Genomic DNA, 19,900 nt, shown 5'->3' with positions numbered 1-19,900 from the left:
TTTAAGACCAACACGACACATAACTAGAAGCATTCAAATGATCTCAGAAAATCTCAAAACGTTCTATTTTTATTGATTCAGTTATAGAAAAATATAAAATAAACACAGTATTAAAACAGATAATCAAAATACATGAAAATACATTATGCTTAACCCTATTAGACCACGAGTGTTAGCGCCAACAATTCTACCCATAGACCAGGAGTGGGGAACCCTGGGTCCTGGAGGGCCACTGTCCTGCATAGTTTAGTTCCAACCCTAATCAAACACACCTGAATTTCATTTCCAAGTAATCCTGAAGACTTTAATTTGATTTTTCAGGTGTGTTTAATTAGGGTTGGAACAAAACTCTGCAGGACAGTGGCCCTCCAGGACCAGGGTTCCCCACCCCTGCCATAGACCTTTAGGAAGAGACTTCTGACAATGGAAGTCCAAAAAGCTCGGCCGTCACGTGATTCATAGAGATTTCAGTTAGTTCATGAAAGCTCATAGTGAGCCATTGAAATACATGGAGTTAAAGGGAAAATAGCTGTGATTTTTCTTAATTAATAGTTAAGAAATGCATTGATTTACAATATTTATATAATCACACTAATATGTGTAAGTAGTATTTTTATAAAATTCTATCAACAATGTTTTTTGACAAATAAAATCCACTAATATGAGATCACTTAGAGATCAGAGTCAAAAACACTCCATCCATACGTTTTATGCATAAATATGCACTATATACCTCCATCACGTTTAATAGCCTCTCTAATTACACAATAACAGATGAATCTGTATTAAGAAAATGAAATGTACCATTAAAAGGCTGTTCGTGGTTTGTTATGTGTTGCTAACGTTATCCACGAAGACGTTTCTCAATCCGAAGGCTGCAGCATTTCTCAATTCGAAGGGTCGCATTTCTATCCTGAATACGTCTTATTTTCAGAATATAATTAACTTTAAAATATTTATTATTATTATTCTTAGTTAATCGTAAATTGTTGAAATACGCTTATGACTTGCGAATGTAACGCTCAGTTAACGTAAATAAACTAGGCTTGATGACGTATGGAGCAGGGTCACCAGGGTGCCTATGCTCTGATTCTACCGCTATTCATTTAACCGTAACTCCTGTAGCATTTGCGCTATCAAAAAAGTTTGTATTGTTTCTAAAAGAAGACAATTGCGCTTTTAGAAATATATGGTTTATTACGGTACTTTCTTGCTTTCCGCCTGCCAATCGCTGCTGTTTGTGGAGAGCTGAAGGGGAAGCGCGTTAGGTTTGAGTGCATTGCAGCAGAAAGCAATATTAAAGTCTAAAATATAAAACTGTGTAACACTAAAGTTTACACACTGTTGGTGGCTCGTGACTCGACGGCCCGACTGTTTAAGTGGATTTTCAATAAAGCACTGTTGATTTTTTTCGCTTCTGTGTCCTCTATGTTTTTGAATCTGGCAAATGCTCAGGTAAGCCACGGGCTAATTTAAAAAGATTTTTGCTTACACAAAACTAAATTTAAGGATTGTTTCTCGCAAACCCACAGTATACAGTCAGATCACAACACCTGAAATATAGCTTATGGCAAGATCTGCGTGGATTACGACAAAGTGCGGAACGTTTCTTTTTACAGACCCACCATCATACACTTTCTGCCTCCGCCACTGATTAAGTTAGTTCTTCAGCGTTTTAAATTACTATTTAATTTTCTGCGGACAATGCTTTTCGAGAATAAACGGAGGTAAGAAATTTAAGACTTAGGTAAATTAAATTTAAGACCTAGGATAAAAATCTGGGTGTTTTTAAGACTTTTTAAGGCCTTAAATTTTACATTCTGAATTTAAGACATTTTAAGACCCCGCGGGAACCCTGAAAAACATTACAACTTTTTGGCATTACCTCCCTATATTTACAGTGCATTCAAAAAGTATTCAGGTGTTTGCCTTTCTAAATCATGTCCAAACTGCTTTATACCACCGGTGGACATGAATTAAGATGTAGAAACATCTCAGCCAAGATTCAAGAGGAATGGTAGGCACTTGAGCTAAATTTCATGTTGTTGTTGCTAAGGGTATGAATACTTATGCAAATGTGATATTTTAATTTTTTATTTTTAATAAAATGTACAGAATTTTTTAAAGTGTTTTAACTTTGTCATTACGGGGTACTTTAGAAGTAAAAGTTTAGATTAATGAGAAAAAAAATGAATTTAAACGATTGCAGTACCAAAACATTACAACTTTTGCACATTACCTCCCTATATTTACAGAGTATTCAGAAAATGTGTGCTTTTCAAATCATGTCCAAACTATTTAATTTACCACAGGTGGACTCCAATCGAGTTGTAAAAACATCTCAGCTGCGATCCAGAGGAATGGGAGGCACTTGAGCTAAATTACAAGTGTTGTTGCGAAGGGTATGAATACTTATGCAAATGTGATTTTCCATTATTTTCTTTTTAAGTATTTAGAAAGTATTCAGATATGTCCAAATCATGTCCTAACTATTTAATTTACCGGAGGTTGACTTCAATCAAGGTGTAGAAACATCTCAGCCACGATTCAAAAGGAATGGTAGGCACGTGAGCTAAATTACATGTGTTGTTGCAAAGGGTATGAATACTTATGCAAATTTGATATTTTAGTTTTTGTTTTTAATAAATTTACAGACTTTTTAAAAATTCTGTTTTAACTTTGTCACGACGGGGTACTTTAGAAGTAGAAGTGTAGATTAATGAGAAAAAAATTAATTTAAACGATTGCAGTATCAATACATTACAACTTCTTGGCATTACCTCCTTACATTTACAGTGTATTCAGAAGGTGTGTCATGTCCAAACTATTTAATTTACCAGAGGCGGACTCCAATCGAAGTGTAGAAACATCTCCTCCACGATTTAAGAGGAATGGGAAACACTTGAGCCAAATTTTAAGTGTTGTTGCGAAGGGTGTGAATACTTATGCAAATATGATATTTAAGTTTTTCTTTTTAATAAATTTACTAACTGTTTTAAAATTCTGTTTTTTACTTTGTCATTATGGGGTACTTTTAAAAGTAGAAGTGTAGATTAATGAGGAAAAAAAATTATATGATAGCATCAGGCAGTAACATAACAAAATTGTATTTTGTAAGTATTATATTAAATCTGGGTAGGAACTGTATTAAGACTCAAGAAAATAAAGATTAAAATGTAATAAGATTTGTTTTAGCCATAAATGTTGCAAAGAAAGATCAATGCAGTACGTTTGGATATGAAATTAAAGTTGTATTGAAGCATTGTTTTGAGTTACATTCAGTCATTAGAGAGAAAGTTTACTTGAATATCACAATGTGTTTTTTTTAACATGCAATCAATAGCCTGAGATTTGTTTAATCTGAATCTGTTAAACTCTGCTCTGCATTACGGTCCATCTGCTGGTTTGTCAGCACTTTTTCAGAAACACATGATGTCATTTCAGGCCATTTGAAGCTTTGCAGTACATTCCATATAAGTACATTCCTTTTTCACTGTTTTACATAAGATCAACCTGAGAAAATCATTACACAAACCTTATATTAGCTAATATCCAATAAGTAAAAACATCTTAACCAGGTATAAGACACATGTATGCACAACTGGGATTGTGCTGAGAACAGCTGAGATCCATCATTTCAGCTCAATGTTTCCACCCTCTGAAATGAGATACAGGGCCGTCTCATTGGATAGTTGAGGGGGGAACCAATGGAGTCTGAAAACCAGTCTGAAAAACCAGTCCAGCATATGATCAGCGTATTCAAGTCGAAGGGCTTGTAATGTGCCCATTTACACCCCGATTTCTGTCCTTGCACAAAATTTTCACAGAGAAGGTAATGACAAGCCAGATTCGGGTTCTTTTGTTGCATACAGTGCCCTTCCTAGTAATTAGGACACACAAAATCACTCAGTTCTTTCTCCTGAGAGAGGCAGTATCTCTTCAGGACCCTCATTTGTCTGTAACTTTCAGACACTTAACCGGAGAGGTTTGCCTGAGCGAGCCCAGACTGAACGCTAGAGCAGCCTCTTGTCTGTTTTTGACATTTATCAGCTTGCTTGCGGAGCGGAGACGCACACACTTCTTGCGTCGCTGGCAAATCCCACAGTGCTTGCGGAAATATTTGGCCTCACAAAACCGCCTGAAACCAGTGGTAACGTACAAATGACTTTCTCCTCTCCTAAAACTCTCGCCCTCGGTAATGTCGTAAAACTTTTGTAAAACACTAATTGTGATTACTTTTCCCCTTCTGCGGGGTGCATGTCACTTTTTATGGGAGTGTGGTGTAAATTATTTCTCTGCATGCTGTTCGGAGATATGCAATGGTTCTTTGTTTAAAAAATGAAAAGGTAACGTGTCTACCTCGTTGTTGAGAGCAGACTACAGCTTAGTGCTTTACTGTAGCTGGTTTACATTACAGGGAGACCCTATATCACGCCCCTCTTGGATGTTTTTATTCACGGCGGTATATTTTTATACACCCCCTCCCCTCTTTCTCTCTGTTAGCTCTGGGTCTTATGGATTCTTTCCATCTGAGCCTGGTCATCCTAAAAGTTTAATTAAAACTTGTTTCCACCTCTTTCCCCCGCTTTTCTGTTTTTTCTCTGATTTAATGCTAACCGTATGAGATCGCCCGAGGGTCGGATTGAGGTTTGCAGACGCCCCCTGTGCACATATCAGGGTTGCACATCTGTTTAAATCTGTTCTTGTTTCTCTTACTGTAAATCTGGGTAATGCGTGTTGTCATTTTTTCCTTTTCTGGTCTGGCTTTTCTTTTGAGAGGATTATGGTCACTTCGTGACGTGCCAGTCTCAAGTGTCATATTTGTGCAAAAAGACAGCATGTTATAAGAAACTTAAAAAATAAAAATTATGCACTGAAATGTTTATGCAATCATGTACAAAAGCTGTCACTTGGACGGTACCCTTCCAAAATTTCCTAATATATACTATTTAGATACAGATATGCATCTTTGAGGTACCAAAATGTACCTTTGATGTACTAATATGCACCCTTTAGGTACATAGATGTACTTTTTGACAGGTTACCGTTCCTAAACTTTATAAATGTTATAAAAAAATGAAATTTTATTTCAAAGAGTAGCAAACTACACTGCAAAAAATGACTTTCTTACTTTGTATTTTTGTCTTGTTTTCAGTATAAATATCTAAAAATTCTTACATTAAGATGCTTTTTCTTGATGAGCAAAATGACACAAGTTGACTCAAGAAAATAAATCAAGTTTTTAAACAAAAATATCAAATTTAAATGAATTTGTGCTTAAAACAATGCAAATGGGGTCATTTTTCTTGAATTAAGTGTTTAAGAAAAATGTAAACTTTTTTTTTCTTATCCCACAATGACAAAATTATTCATTCAATTTACTAAAATGTTTTAAGGTAAGTGGTTGCAATCAATTAATTTAAGCAACATTTAAACAAAAAATTAGTAAAATAAAAAACTTTTGTTTAAATGTAGCTTAAATAAATTGATGCAACCACTTACACTGCATAAAATGATTTTTAAGAAAAATTTTCTTAGTAGTTTTGTCTTGTTTTCAGTAAAAATATCAAAAAATTCTTAAATTAAGATGTTTTTTCTTGATGAGGAAATTGACCCAAGAAAATAAGTCTAGTTTTTAGACCAAAAATTTCAAATTTAAGTGATTTTGTTCATAAAGCAAGCAAAAAAATCTGCTAATGGGGTAAGCACATTTTTCTTGAATTTAATGTTTAAGAAAAATTTTCAAGATTTTTGGCTTACCCCATTGGCAGATTTTTTGCTTGTTTTATTCACAAAATCACTTCAATTTTGAAAAATGTAGATTTTTTTTAACCAAAAAAACAAGACAAAAATACTAAGATTTTTTTCTTGAAAATCAGTTTTTGCAGTGTACTTAGTATTTTTGTCATTTTCAGTAAAAATATCTAAAATTTCTTAAATTAAGATGTATTTTCTTGATAAGGAAAACGACCCAAGAAAATAAGTCTAGTTTTTAGACCAAAACTGTCAAATGTAAGTGATTTTGTGCATAAAACAATAAAAAACATCTGCCAACGGGGTAAGCCAATTTTCTTGAATTTTTCTTGAATTTAGTGTTTAAGAAAATGTTCAAGATTTTTTTTGCTTACCCTATTGGCAGATTTGTTTGCTTGTTTTTTTTGCACAAAATCACATACATTTGAGGATAATTTAAGCATTTTTAGTTATTTTTACTGAAAACAAGACAAAAATACTTTTTTTTTTAAAGTGATTGGCAGATTTTATGCTAGTTTTAGGCACAAATTCACTTAAATTAGATTTTTTTTGGTCTAAAAAGAGACTTATTTTCTTATTTTTATTTTGCTTAATAAGAAAATGCATCTTGATTTAAGAATTTTTTGATATTTGTACTAAAAAACATGACAAAAATACTAAGCAAGAAAGTCATTTTTTGCATTGTAGTTTTGAAAATACTGATAATGTATCATAAAAACTGATTTATCTGAAACTTTCTTTGAACCTGGCATTTTGAGACCCACAGTCTATTCTTATTAAACCCTCCTGCAGTCGTCTAAATGGCACCCATCACGCACCTAAATAACAGTTTTACTATGTTACAGTAAAGGTGTCACTATTCCCCCACAGGTGTCTGGCTCTTCAAGGTCAAACTATTAGGGGCCGGTGGATCACCTGCCGTAACTTATCATTATGTAAATGTACGAGCAGAAAGCATACATTATCAGAGTTATATGAGGAAGTCTGAGATCTCGCTCTGTTTTATCCAACAGGTATCAGCCATGAGACTAATTCTGATCCTGGCGTTTTCACTATTCGTTTGCCTGACCTTCAGCCTTGCGACAGATCAGGGACGACCCCATGCACAAGGTAGAAAACGAGGTGTTGGACCAAAAAGAGCGAGGAAACAGACTTCTTCTCAACATGCTGGAACGCCGGAAAGGAACGTACAGGTTGGATCCATAAACATTAAGTCTTACAAAAACACAAAGGAGCCACAGCTAACTTACGATGTGATGCCAGGTTAGTACGTAACTTACAGGTGTTTGGATTTTCCATGTGAAAGAATTGTTCTTGGATCTTCTAATGGATTTAACATGGTTTATGATGTGGCCATATGAGTATGTTGGAGATAAGAAGGGACAGCGAGGGAATGAAAGTAACCAGATTGTCATGTGTTTTGGAACAGATGATATGTTGTATAAATGAAAGAAAATAAGAAACAGCAGATTTTGTGAACATATCCGCTCTTATTGATATGTTTAACAAGGGCTCAAAATCCAAAATTGGCAGTCAAAGCTTTAAAGGAATGTTCAATGTTACTCTCCATTGACTATTTAAACTAAAATCATGGTTAAAATTAGAGATGCACTGATATATCGGCCAATAATCGGTATCAGACGATAAAAGCCAATTTTCACACTATCGGCCGATTATTTTTTTTTTTTAAACAAACGATAGTCATGGTCGATATATCTTCTCAATCAAAAGAGAACAGGAAAATGCAAAATTTAAGCTCTGTGTATAGAAAATGTAAAAAAAACATCACTAGTTTAATGTTCACTGCAAAAAATGATTTTCAAGAAAAAAAATCTTAGTAAATTTTTTTGTCTTGTTTTCAGTAAAAATATCTAAAAATTCTTAAATTAAGATGCTTTTTCTTGATGAGCAAAACGACCCAAGAAAATAAGTCTAGTTTTTAGACCAAAAATATCAAATTTCAGTGATTTTGTGCATAAAATAAGCATAAAAAAAATGTGCCAATGGGGTAAGCAAAAATATCTTGAACATTTTTCTTAAACACTAAATTCAAGAAAAAATCAAGAAAAAATTGCTTACCCCGGCCCATTGGCAGATTTTTTTATGCACAAAATGACTTAAATTTGATATTTTTGGTTAAAACTAGACTTATTTTCTTGGGTCATTTTGCTCATCAAGAAAAAGCATCTTAATTTAAGAATTTTTAGACATTTTTCCTGAAAACAAGACAAAAATAATAAGAAATTTTTTCTTGAAAATAATTTTTGCAGTGTTCAATATTTATGGTCATTATATGAATGAGTAACATTGAGAAAATATAATTTTCAGAATTTAGTTAATGCAAATTAATGAAAAAAAAAAAAAACAGATATCGGTCTGAATAATCGGTTTCAGTGGAAAAATTTCATTTCCACGCATCTCTAGTTATAATACAAAACAATTATTACTAAAAACTAAAGAAGACCAGAAAATAAATCACTGTTTTTCAAAAGTATAGCCACAAGACTTTACTGAATTTAACTTTCAATTTTAAAAAGCACATCTTTGTACCTAATAAAAGTCCACATTAGTACCTCAAAGGTACATACTAGGACCGTTTTAAAAGGGTACAGACCAGTGACCGCTTTTGCACATTTGTTTCCGAAAGTGTACAACCTTCAACTTCTGCTTTTCAAATCTTTGGCTTTATTCCAACATTATTGTAGCTGTGATTTTTTTCCCATTTGTAATATAAAGAGGATAGAGTTAAAATGATGAATGTACACATCACAAATGCAAATCCCCTAAAAAAATGAATGCCGCCTTCCCAAAGAGTTTGAGAGCAGAGTGGTTAGTGGACATGGTTTGGTACATGACCGATCTGGCCAGGGTGGTGATGCTGGGGTCAGAATACCGACCGCAGGATTACACCCTGTAATTCAACCAAACACAAACATCCGCCTGCATCGCAGGATAAGCTTGGATGGTAAACACCTTTAAATAGTTAAAAAATACAGATGGAAACCAGAGAGTAAAGAGGAATGAAAAGCCATCTGTAATTTATACAAATAAAAATCAATTTAACGAAATAAGTGCATAACAGCACAGATGTGGTCAGTAAGTTCACATAAAACCTAAAGAAAAAATGCAGTTTTTGAGTACAGTCAGTCTGTACTGTATTACTAGCATGACTTCGATCTTTGTACAGGATAGGAATTTCATGAAATTCTTACATAGATGTGTTAGTGTCATGTGTCTAGTATCACTTTGCAATCTCTTTCTATTCTCTATGAAAAGCCTGGTCTCTTGCAACTCAATTTGCATAACATAAAGCCAACATGATGACCAATTTCATGGGTTTGATTTACAAATAATGAAATTTTGATAAAATGCATAACCTGAATGCAATGGCATTAAAAAAAACTTGAAAGTATTTGTAATCATCCAATGATGAAGGCACTAATGTTAAGGTATGTTCTCTGTATGACAGGAAAACAAATTTGAAAATTAAGTAAGTAGTCATAAAAAGCAAAAAAAATGTAATTTCACTTTTCTGTTTTATCTATAATTTCAGGAAAGTCAGAGCATTGTGTTTTTAGGGGCATCACAATGTTCGATAAAACCGTGTGGTCGCCTAAACCCTGTGTGACTTGCCTGTGCTCCAGTGGAGAGGTCGTCTGTGACCAAATAAAGTGTCCTGCCCTGCAGTGCCAACTTAAATTTCAACCAATGGGAGAGTGCTGTCCAATTTGCATACAACCAGGTTTGGATAAAGAAAAGTGAAGTTACAACAATATTCACCATTTGCATCATCATCATCACAATTTTTTTTATTTAAAGAGGGGTTTATAGCGATTTCATGCATTCTGACTTATAAACACTGTTTAAGAGTTGGATTCCTCATACTAAACATAGGCACATTGTCAAAAAACGTAGTTGGACAGAGTATTTCTGTAACAATCTTGCTCTATTACTTTTATGGGCAATTTCAGTGCAGGAAGTACAGTGGAAGTCCTTTTATGGGCACGCACACACCAACCAACCAAGCGCTGACACGAAATCAACATCACCAGAGAAGTGTGTTGTTGTTTGTAAGGGAAATTTAACCTTGTGCAGCTTCCCAAAGAACCCAGATTTATGAAAACAATGGATATAGTTTGTCTATCTGGGGTAGCTGCGGAGTTGTGTTTGTTTAACGTTGGATTTCGTTGAAATAGGGTGGTCCCAACCAGGTCATGAGTTGCAGGCGGTATGTAAAACTGCATCAAAAGTCTGTGTTTTGTTGGCAATTGGTGCGTAAGTGCATATAATGTAAACGACATGAATGTAGTGAATCATAAGTTATTCAGAGATAGACTCTTTGGATATATAAAGGATGTAATTCTACTCTATAGGTACTAGTGTTGGGCAATATGGCCCATTTTGAGATCGTCCCATCTTCAGCCTGTGAGATCACTGATACATGATAGTATTGGGGGGGGCGGGGCAATAGTTTACTCATTTCTTTTTTACTCATTTATGATTGGTGGACAAAAAAGAAGCTGATTTACTCTAAGGGGCAACACTGTCATGACCGCACACTTAAAACTGATGCCAATTCCTGCATGCCAGGGAGCGGGAACAACACACTCGCCAGTTTTAAACCCCTGTGCACCTAACAACCGCTTAGTGCAAGGAAATGTCAGAGCCGCGCATATTAACGTAACAAGCTCATGTGCAAGCCAAGAAAGAGTCAGCGTCATGCACATTACAAGTTCAGGTGCTAGGAGGAGTCCATGTCGTTCGTGTTCAGGTCCGAGCAAGAGTCCAAGACGTGCATTAAAGTCCCGGTGCGTGCGAGAAGGAATCGGCACACGTTACAAGCTCTCTTGTGCAAAGTGAAGCCCACAAATCCTCTCATGCAAGGAAAAGCATGCAATGTGCATGTTAATGTGAAACTATGATGATAATAATAAGTATTGTCAACTATCGTAATGAAATCCCGCTATCCGCCAAATGCTTGACGGTCGTCTATCGGCACAACCCTAATAAGTACTCAAAATTAATATGAGATAAGCAGAAGCAGGATGTGTTATGTGAGCTTTAAAGAACAGTTCACCCATAAAAAAGAGTTTTAAAGTGTTACTCACCTGCTTTTGGTGACTATTAACAGTAAATGACATGATGGTGAGTAACTGGTGAGAAAATTTTAATTTTGGGGTGAACTAGTCCTTTAAATGTGACCTTTAATTTATGACCTTCTTTTTGTCTTATGTTTGCCACTGTCTCAGTTGTAGACGTTCCCGAGTTTTCCGGTGACTCTCCCATTCCTGATAACAGAATTTTACGAACCAAGCCAAACAGGAAAGAAAGCCAGGAGAAGGAGCGTATTCGCAAAAAAGATGCTGAGCGCAAGCGAAGGAAGAAGGAGAAAAAAGAGGAAGCCGAGAGACGTAAGAAGTTAAAGGAGGAGAAGGCTGCCAGAGATAAAGAAGAGGCGCAACGAAGACTGCGAGAAGAAGCGGAGGAAAAAGCAGCAGCTGAGGAGCGGAAGAGAAGGATGGAGGAACAGCGGAGGAGTGAAGAGGAGAGAGCTCGTAAGATGGAGATGGAGCAGAGGGAGATGATGCGCGCACTGGAGGAAGCAGCCGAACGTACCCAAGAAGGGCTTAGAGGAGATGAAGCTGCTGAGGAAGAGGAAGTCGTCTGGTTAAGGGGGGATGTCTTCCAAATGCCATCAGCGCAGCCCACAGCAGCATCAGGCCCACTTCCTTTCCCACCCCTCCAGGAACCAACTGAACCAGGGGAGGAGGAACCTGAAGCAGATGAGGAATTTGAACGGGCCGAGGAGGTACCCGTGAGGGTTACCACCTTGCTACCTCCGGGTTGTACGATCTCTGATGTCATCATCACTTGCGAGAATGCTAAATTGACAGGCATACCGCCACTGTCTATCCCCGAACTCAAATCACTCAATCTGCAGGGTGAGAAAGACCACATACCCGAGTTACAGGTCATGTAAGAGACAAATGGTGTACTGGAGCACTGATTACTTAAGACCTGTGCACGAAATACTGTTTAAATGAATGCATCTGCTAACATTTAAAATGTCAGGGTTTTTTAATTACAGATCTGAGTTATATTGATTTTACTATCTTGTCATGCATCGTGAAATTACAGGCAATGAAATCAAAACCATTCCTGCTGGAGCGTTCAATGGCATTCCCAACCTAGAGTGGATCGACTTGGGGAAAAACAAGATCTCATCATCTGGAATCGACCCACAAACATTTAAAGTAAGTTGAAACTTTATAAAGACTACGTCACTATGCATATAAACATCATTTTTTTGCATAAAGAAAGTCAGCAATCTAGTGTGTAAATTTGAAGTTTCATATCATTTAGTCACCCCGGAGTTGGTATAAATATACCCTATATATAAAAACACTAAATAAAATTTACGTAAAAGACAACACAATGGTATAAATGACACAAACAATCACACTGAATTAAAAACTGCTAGATTTTGAATTACCGCATGTGGCCAGATCTCTTATTAGGATCGGACACAATTTTATCAAATGAGATAATGTCCCTTTCCATGCGCGCCTACGACTCCACAGAAGTTATGAACATTACTTCACGTCTTCCATTTCCACTTCTGTTTATTTAAACAAGCAACTACTTCTTCCATGCTGGTTAAAACGCATGCAAAAACATCTGCAGGCCTGTAAATGCTAAATTACTTTGACCTTTTCTTTAAAGCTTTGCCCTGTTCATAACACCATACGATTCTTACAGAAATCCTACTGTAACGCAAACAAGAATACCTGATACTTGCTTTTTATGCAAACAAAACTAAATTCCATGACAGTCAAGATAAATAACAGAAGGGTTTCCATTTAATTATACCTTCTACTTTCTAAAACAAATGTTTTAATAAAGTTTAAAAAGGTTTTTGTTTGTAAAACGACAAATACATCTGCATCACATGCATTTAACAAAGATCGCAAGTAAGTGCAAATATCATATGGATTATAAACAAACCATGAGGATATATTTTTGTCAGAAAAAATGGTCAAAAAGGTTCTAATGTGTACCTTTAAGATACTAATATGCCGTTTTTAGTACCAATATGTACATCTGAGGTACTAACATGAACTCTTCTTTAGGTGCAATGGTTTACTGATGTACTGCCCCAGTGAAAGCTAGAGACCATTTTTGACCAAAACTATTATCATTGCCAGAAAACTAAAGTGGAAATATTCTTAAAAATCATTTAAAAAGTATATAGTAAACGTTTTTCCGCTTTTAAACATTAATGATGTGTGATTTCATTCGATTTTTTTAAAGGGTCTTAAATTCCTGACTCGCTTGTACATGGATGGAAACCTACTGGAACAGATTCCCAACGAGCTACCGCCAACACTCCAGGAGCTGAAGATAAACGAGAACAATCTAAAGGAAATCGAAGAAAACAGCTTTGAAGGTAAAGCGGCTTTAAAGGGTTAAAAGTACTGTTAGTGTGATTCAAGCATCTGCAACAATGCTGACATTCAATCAACTAACAGTAGTGCAAAATGTTCCTAAGCAAACGCTGCACTGTGAAAAAAATGTTTACACAACTTGCTTCCAAAATTCCTGGCAGGTCTTAGTAGTCTGGTTACGTTGGAAATGGAAGGAAACTTGCTCAGCGAAGGAAATGTGAATCCGCTTGCCTTTAGGCCTCTTAAAGAGCTGAGTTACCTACGACTGAGCCGTAACCATTTCCGTACCATTCCTCAGGGCTTACCTGCATCTCTACAGGTGAGCTTTGAACCACTTGGAATTAAAAAAAAACATCAAGAAGTACACTCTAAAAATGTCTGGGATATTTTTAACCCAAATTTGGGTAACCTTAACCCAACTGCTGGGTTTTTATAAACCATGGTTGCATAACAACAACCAAATATTGAGGAATTTGAGCGGGCTGAGGAGAGACCCGTGAGGGTTACCACCCTGCTACCTTCGGGTTGTACAATCTCTGATGTCATTATCACTTGTGAGAATGCTAAATTGACAGGCATTCCGCCACTGTCTATCCCCGAACTCAAATCACTCAGTCTGCAGAGTTATAGGTCATATTAGAGAAAGATGGTGTATTGGAGCACTGAATACTTAAGACGCGTGTCTAAATCAATGCATCTGCTAACATTTAAACCCAGCATGTGTTCTGTCCAATTTTTACCCAGTTTGATTTAAAAATAACCAAGCAAGTGTAGGGTAACCTTTATGTGTGCAAACAATTTTGTTGAATTTAAAGTGTGTTTGTGGTCTATGAATTAACTATTAGTAATTATGGCTAACCAACAGCACTATTCCGATTAAAGGGGACTTTGAAGCTGTGCTAATTTTATTGTTAGGCAACAAACATTTCTGTTCATTTGTTCCACTTCACGCCCTCTTTGACATTTAGGAGCTGTACATGGAAAACAACCTCATTGAAGAAATCTCTGAAACAGTGTTTAACAACAGCATGAACATCAACGTTGTTGTGCTACGACACAATAAACTAGACGAGTCAAGGATCGCACCATTAGCCTGGATCAATCACAGGTGCGTGTCGGTAACGCTACATTCACACGGGGCATCAGCGTGATGGAGGGCGTGTCTGAGGTGTGGCCCTGATGCAATCGCCATAGTGACAACAGCCAATCACAGCGGACCAGAACACAAAAAAGGACACCGGTTCAGTTGCACTAGCGATTGCTGGTGTAGCTCTAGTGTTACCCACCGCAATAACAAATCTTTCCTCCATTTTTATACTCCTCTGTAAACCAACGTTGGCAATACATCCAAAATGTCCAAATTATATTTCCAAATAAATTCCTCCATTCAATTTTAACTCAAGATCAAAACTCAAGTAAAGTTTAGATTTAGACCAAACAAACGAATGCTTACTGTACTGTTTTCTGCATATCTAACAGGAATCTGGAATCTATAGATCTCTCCCACAACAACTTCTATCTGGTTCCATCTTTCTTGCCCAAGTCATTGGTTCATCTGGTGCTGGTTGGAAATCAGATTGAACGCATTCCAGGATACGTGTTTGCACACATGGAGCCCGGCCTGGAGTACCTCTACCTCTCCTACAACAAACTGGATGGTGAAGCCATTGAACCTGAGTCATTCTTTGGGTCTTTTAACACTATGACCGAGCTTTGTCTAGACCATAATCAGCTCACGGCTATTCCTGTCGGAATAAATGAGATGACAACGCTACACTTCTTACGACTCGACAGCAACAAAATAAGGTACAATGGGAGTCTCGGTAGTCTGGGTAGATTGTGTTTACTTGTTTTACGCAAGATCTCATTAAATTTTGTTATATTTATATATGCTTATAGACAGTTTCAACAACATAAACAAACAGCTTTTGGGAACTTAATGTAACTTGTAATACGCAAGTGTCCGCGTAAAGTGCGCATGATGCAATGTTCGCCATCAGAAGAGTGCATGCGTACTTTACGCGCAAGACCAGATTTTTTTTATCGTACGCGTAGGTCGCGCATGCTCCTACAGGAGAATGAAGAACATAGCGCAGAATATGCATTGCAATATGTCACAATGCGCATGTGCAAACATCTGTGTACATGTTTGAGTCGAATAAAGTATACTTTGCAAGGATGTGCATTCGACCGTGTACGTAGTTTCGTGTACAAATAAAAAACAAACTATACTTCGAGCTTAAGTGTGTTTGTTTATCATTCAACAGGCATATTTCAGAAGATGCAATCTGCGACCCATTGAACGAAGAAGATTCCCATCTAGTCGCCCTTCGACTTGAGAACAACTTCCTTGACCAGCGGAAAATTCCACCTACTGCTTTCTCCTGCGTCCGGTCTTATTCCAGTGTGGTTTTGAAGCCTCAGAAGATTAAGTAGTGACTAACTAGTGCTGATTATATAAAGCATCAAAGGCTGACAACGAAACACTAATTCGATTCTGGTCAAATGTGCAGCTATCAACACAAATTGAACTGATTTACACCCACCTAAAGGATTATTAGGAACACCATACTAATACTGTGTTTGACCCCCTTTTGCCTTCAGAACTGCCTTGATTCTACGTGGCATTGACTCAACAAGGTGCTGAAAGCATTCTTTAGAAATGTTGGCCAATATTGATAGGATAGCATCTTGCAGTTGATGGAGATTTGTGGGATGCATATCCAGGGCACGAAGCTCCCATTCCACCACATCCCAAAGATGCTCTATTGGGTTGAGATCTGGTGACTGTGGGGGCCATTTTAGTACAGTGGACTCATTGTCATGTTCAAGAAACCAATTTGAAATGATTCGAGCTTTGTGACATAGTGCATTATCCTGCTGGAAGTAGCCATCAGAGGATGTGTACATGGTGGTCATAAAGAGATGGACATGGTCAGAAACAATGCTCAGGTAGGCTGTGGCATTTAAACGATGCCCAATTGGCACTAAGGGGCCTAAAGTGTGCCAAGAAAACATCCCCCACACCATTGCATTTATGAGAAATTGAACAGGTGTTCCTAATAATCCTTTAGGTGAGTGTACATCCAAAAGAGAATATTCTTGCTTTGAATCCGGCATCTTATATTAGATTTTATTTACATCCAGCCTGTTTATTAGCTTTTGTGAGCGTACATGTTTAAGATATGATAAGGCAAGATCACCGCTCAGGGGATCGTAGCAGTTCGGTCGATGTTAACACATGTCTGAACACGATTTTGTTGGTGTCTTAAGGGGATGCATGGATATCAAGTGTATAATATTTCGAGAGAAAAGTAACAGACTTTAACTTTGTAATCTTTATCAAGATGTATCTTATTCGTTTTATAACAGTATTAAATTTGATATGTCTGTCTGTATATGGTGATTGACAGAAGGTTAATATGGTCATATATTGTAAATCAAAATTTGCCTACTTACACAATGCACATGGTAAAAGGGACGATTAATACAGAGATAAATGTCATTTGTGTTTTTTTCTCCAATCATCTCCATATAAAACATCTGCAGGAAACATCTACAAACGTTCAACAGAAGTACTGCAGACTGAAACACATTAATGTCCTCAGCAAATGATCTGACCATGACATCACAGTTTCCTGAGATCCGTCTCAGACATCTTATGGCATTAAACCCAAAGTGATCTGGACAAGTACCAAAAACTTCCTCTGAGGTTGAGCTGGGCTTTTACTGATTTCACTAATCACATTTTCCTAGAAGGATAGAAAGCGCTAGAAACTGAAGGAATGGGTGATGGCAGATCTTCTGACCAGACGTCCATGAATCAAATAGACATGTGGATTTTATTGTGACTTATAAAAATATAAGACATAACTTTTACTAAGGACAACCAAATCTGCTGGAAAGTAACAAAAGCACTATGTTAAAAAACGTTAAAAACTTGAATTACGATAAAATATGTAAAAAAAAACGACGTTCTTCTTGTAAATAAAGTTATTTTTGGTTAAAATCCCGCTCATTAATCCAGCTAAAAGTTTTTAAGTTTGTACAACTACAACAAACTTTCCAAACGTCTTTCAATTTGTTTGAGAACATATCATTACGTTTACACAAAAGAAGCCGATTTATCACAATGACAATTCCTGTATTTCCATTATTTAGGAGAAACTGAGAAGGTTTAATGGTTGAATAGAAATGAAAATTACCGGTTTCGCTCTTCCTGAAACACATTCACATATTTCCACCTTTCCCCCCTCACATTTAGCGACTGTAATGATGTCTACATCCTTAAAATTTACTGCGCCGACTCAACACACCACAAACAGTTACTGGTTTGAGGTCAGTTATCGTTTCGGAAAGAATGCTGGCCAGCGAGACTCAGGAGTACGAACAAACCATGAGACAGAGGAACCTCCATCATCTCCAAATTCGTAAGCCAAAACCAGGCATGTGTGGCGCCACCAGTATTGCCCTGAGAACGGAGAGAGGTTATGTTTGTGGGCAAACAGCCCCACGGAGCCTGCAAAAGTTTTAGTTTTAGATTGAATGTTCTCCAAGAATTTAAATGATTGTACAAAGACTAATTGATATAATTGATGCAGTATATAAAATATTTAGACACTGATGCATTGCTTAAATAAATTTAATTGTTCTGTTAAACACAAAATAAGATATTTGTAATCAAGCAGAAAGCAGGAGCACCATTGACTTCTATATAGGAAAATAAATACTATGGAAGTCAATGGTGCTGCAAACACTGCAACTCGTTAGAAACATCCTTCAAAATATCTTCCTTTGTGTTCAGCAGAACAAATACATTTATACAGGTTTGTAACAACTTGAAGGTGAATAAATGAATGAATTTTCATTTTTGGGTGAACTATCCCTTTACCTTTCAATGCATTAGGTAATAAAATGGATTGAGCTAAATATCTGACAAAATTAGGTGCTGGGTTTTGCAAAGGTGTCCATGCATTTTCACGTTTTTAACTTTAGTTAGTGTGAATTGTTGCTCGTAGAGCATAAAACAATCTGCAAAGTTCAAAGTCCATATAAAAGAAGAAAGCTATTTTTTAAAACTACATGGCTTTTGTGGACTACAATAAAGTTCTTCAGTATATTGTAACGTCACAATTTCACTCATTCAAATTATGTGGAAAAAAGTGTACAAGACATGGTTGATCTGCCATTGAAGAGATGGTTTGTTTGCACACCCCTTTGTTCAGCCGCCCTAAGATGATTAAATGTTATTTTTTAGCTGTGGGCTCACATTTTCCACTTTTGTCTCCTTAAAGCGCTCGTAGTTCAATATAGAGAAAGATTTAGCTAAATAGATAAAGATACTACTGCATCTTAAAAAAAGATTTGCTGTTTCAACTTAAAAAGTAAGTTACCTGGTTGCCTTAACATTTTATGTTATTTCAACTTAAAAATATTAGTTAATTCAGAAAAGTTAGTTTAACCCTGGAGAACCCATGGGTCAAATTTGGCCAATGTTTATTGCTGCTAAGAAAAGGGTTCTTGGGTTCTCCAGGGTTAAAACAACCAGGTAACTTACTTTTTTAAGTTGAACCAACTTTAGCAATCACTTTAATGCCCTAATAATCCATATAAAGACTTTTTCATGTGCTGCGCAAGCTATTTTGTGGAATACACGGATATGTGTACGTGTGTGAACTTTGTGTTTGAATGGTTTATAACTCTGCATCAGAGAGGTGGAGAAACAATTTTAAATATGTGGAAAAAAATATTTTCTGAACAATATTCCATTAAAACTAGGGATGCTTAACGATTAATCGCGATTAATCGTTAGCAGAATACAAGTTTTTGTTTACATCATATATGTGTGTGAACTGTGTATAATAACTTTGTATAAATAAATGTACACACATGCATGTATATGTTTTAAAAATGTATACATGTGTATATACATTTGTATATTTATGTATAATTTATATTATATATAAATATAAATACTTAATATATACTTTTTTTTCTTAAAATTATACATGAATGTGTTCATATTTATATATATATATACATATTTATTATACACAGTTTATACACATATGTGATGTAAACAAAAACTTTTATTCTGCTAACGATTAATCGCGATTAATTGTTTAGCATCCCTAATTAAAACCTATTCTAGTACATGCCTAAAAACTGAATCAAGACTTTGTTAAAGGACATATGTGACCCTGGACCACAAAACCAGGCCAAAAGGGTCATTTTTGAGATTAAAATTGAGATTTATACATCATACGAAAGCTGAATGAATAATAATTATATGCTTAATAATTATAAAAAAAAGTTTTCCATTGATGTATAGTTTGTTAGGATAGGACAATATTTGGCCGAGATACAACTATTTGAAAATCTTGGAATCTGATGGTGCAAAAAAATCTAGATTTTGAGTAAATCGCCATTAAAGTTTTCCGAATTAAGTCCCTAGCGACACATATTTATTAATAGATAAATAAATGTTTTATATATTTATGGTCGGAAATTGACTAAATATCTTAATGGAACATGATCTTTATAATATCCTATTGATTGATCAAAGGTTTTGGGACATTTGCGGTCTGAAAATAGTGAAAAGTGAGCCTTTTTGTGATGAACCACATCTGGATTTGCTCTACTACAAAATTCATCAAAAGATTGATTTGAATCCATGCAAAATCTATTGTTTAAAAAAAAAA

The 19,900-nt window shown here is 36.0% G+C and overlaps 2 protein-coding genes across 3 annotated transcripts in view; one reads left to right on the top strand and one right to left on the bottom strand.

Annotated features, from left to right (window-relative positions):
- The window catches only part of cenpp (centromere protein P), a 79,749-nt gene that overhangs the window by 11,616 nt on the left and 48,233 nt on the right, over positions 1 to 19,900 (bottom strand). The window lies entirely within an intron of this gene.
- On the top strand, positions 3,821 to 16,597 carry ecm2 (extracellular matrix protein 2, female organ and adipocyte specific). The gene is made up of 10 exons (XM_065244503.1): positions 3,821 to 4,150; positions 6,768 to 7,017; positions 9,308 to 9,496; positions 11,004 to 11,696; positions 11,893 to 12,008; positions 13,066 to 13,201; positions 13,361 to 13,518; positions 14,168 to 14,307; positions 14,679 to 15,005; positions 15,467 to 16,597. The coding sequence occupies exons 1-10, from the start codon at positions 3,836 to 3,838 to the stop codon at positions 15,633 to 15,635; spliced, it is 2,493 nt and encodes an 830-aa protein (XP_065100575.1). The 5' UTR covers positions 3,821 to 3,835; the 3' UTR covers positions 15,636 to 16,597.

Source organism: Paramisgurnus dabryanus, chromosome 24, assembly GCF_030506205.2.
Source record: "Paramisgurnus dabryanus chromosome 24, PD_genome_1.1, whole genome shotgun sequence".
NCBI classification, from domain to species: Eukaryota; Metazoa; Chordata; class Actinopteri; order Cypriniformes; family Cobitidae; genus Paramisgurnus; species Paramisgurnus dabryanus.
This window is presented reverse-complemented; position numbering and strand designations above follow the sequence as displayed.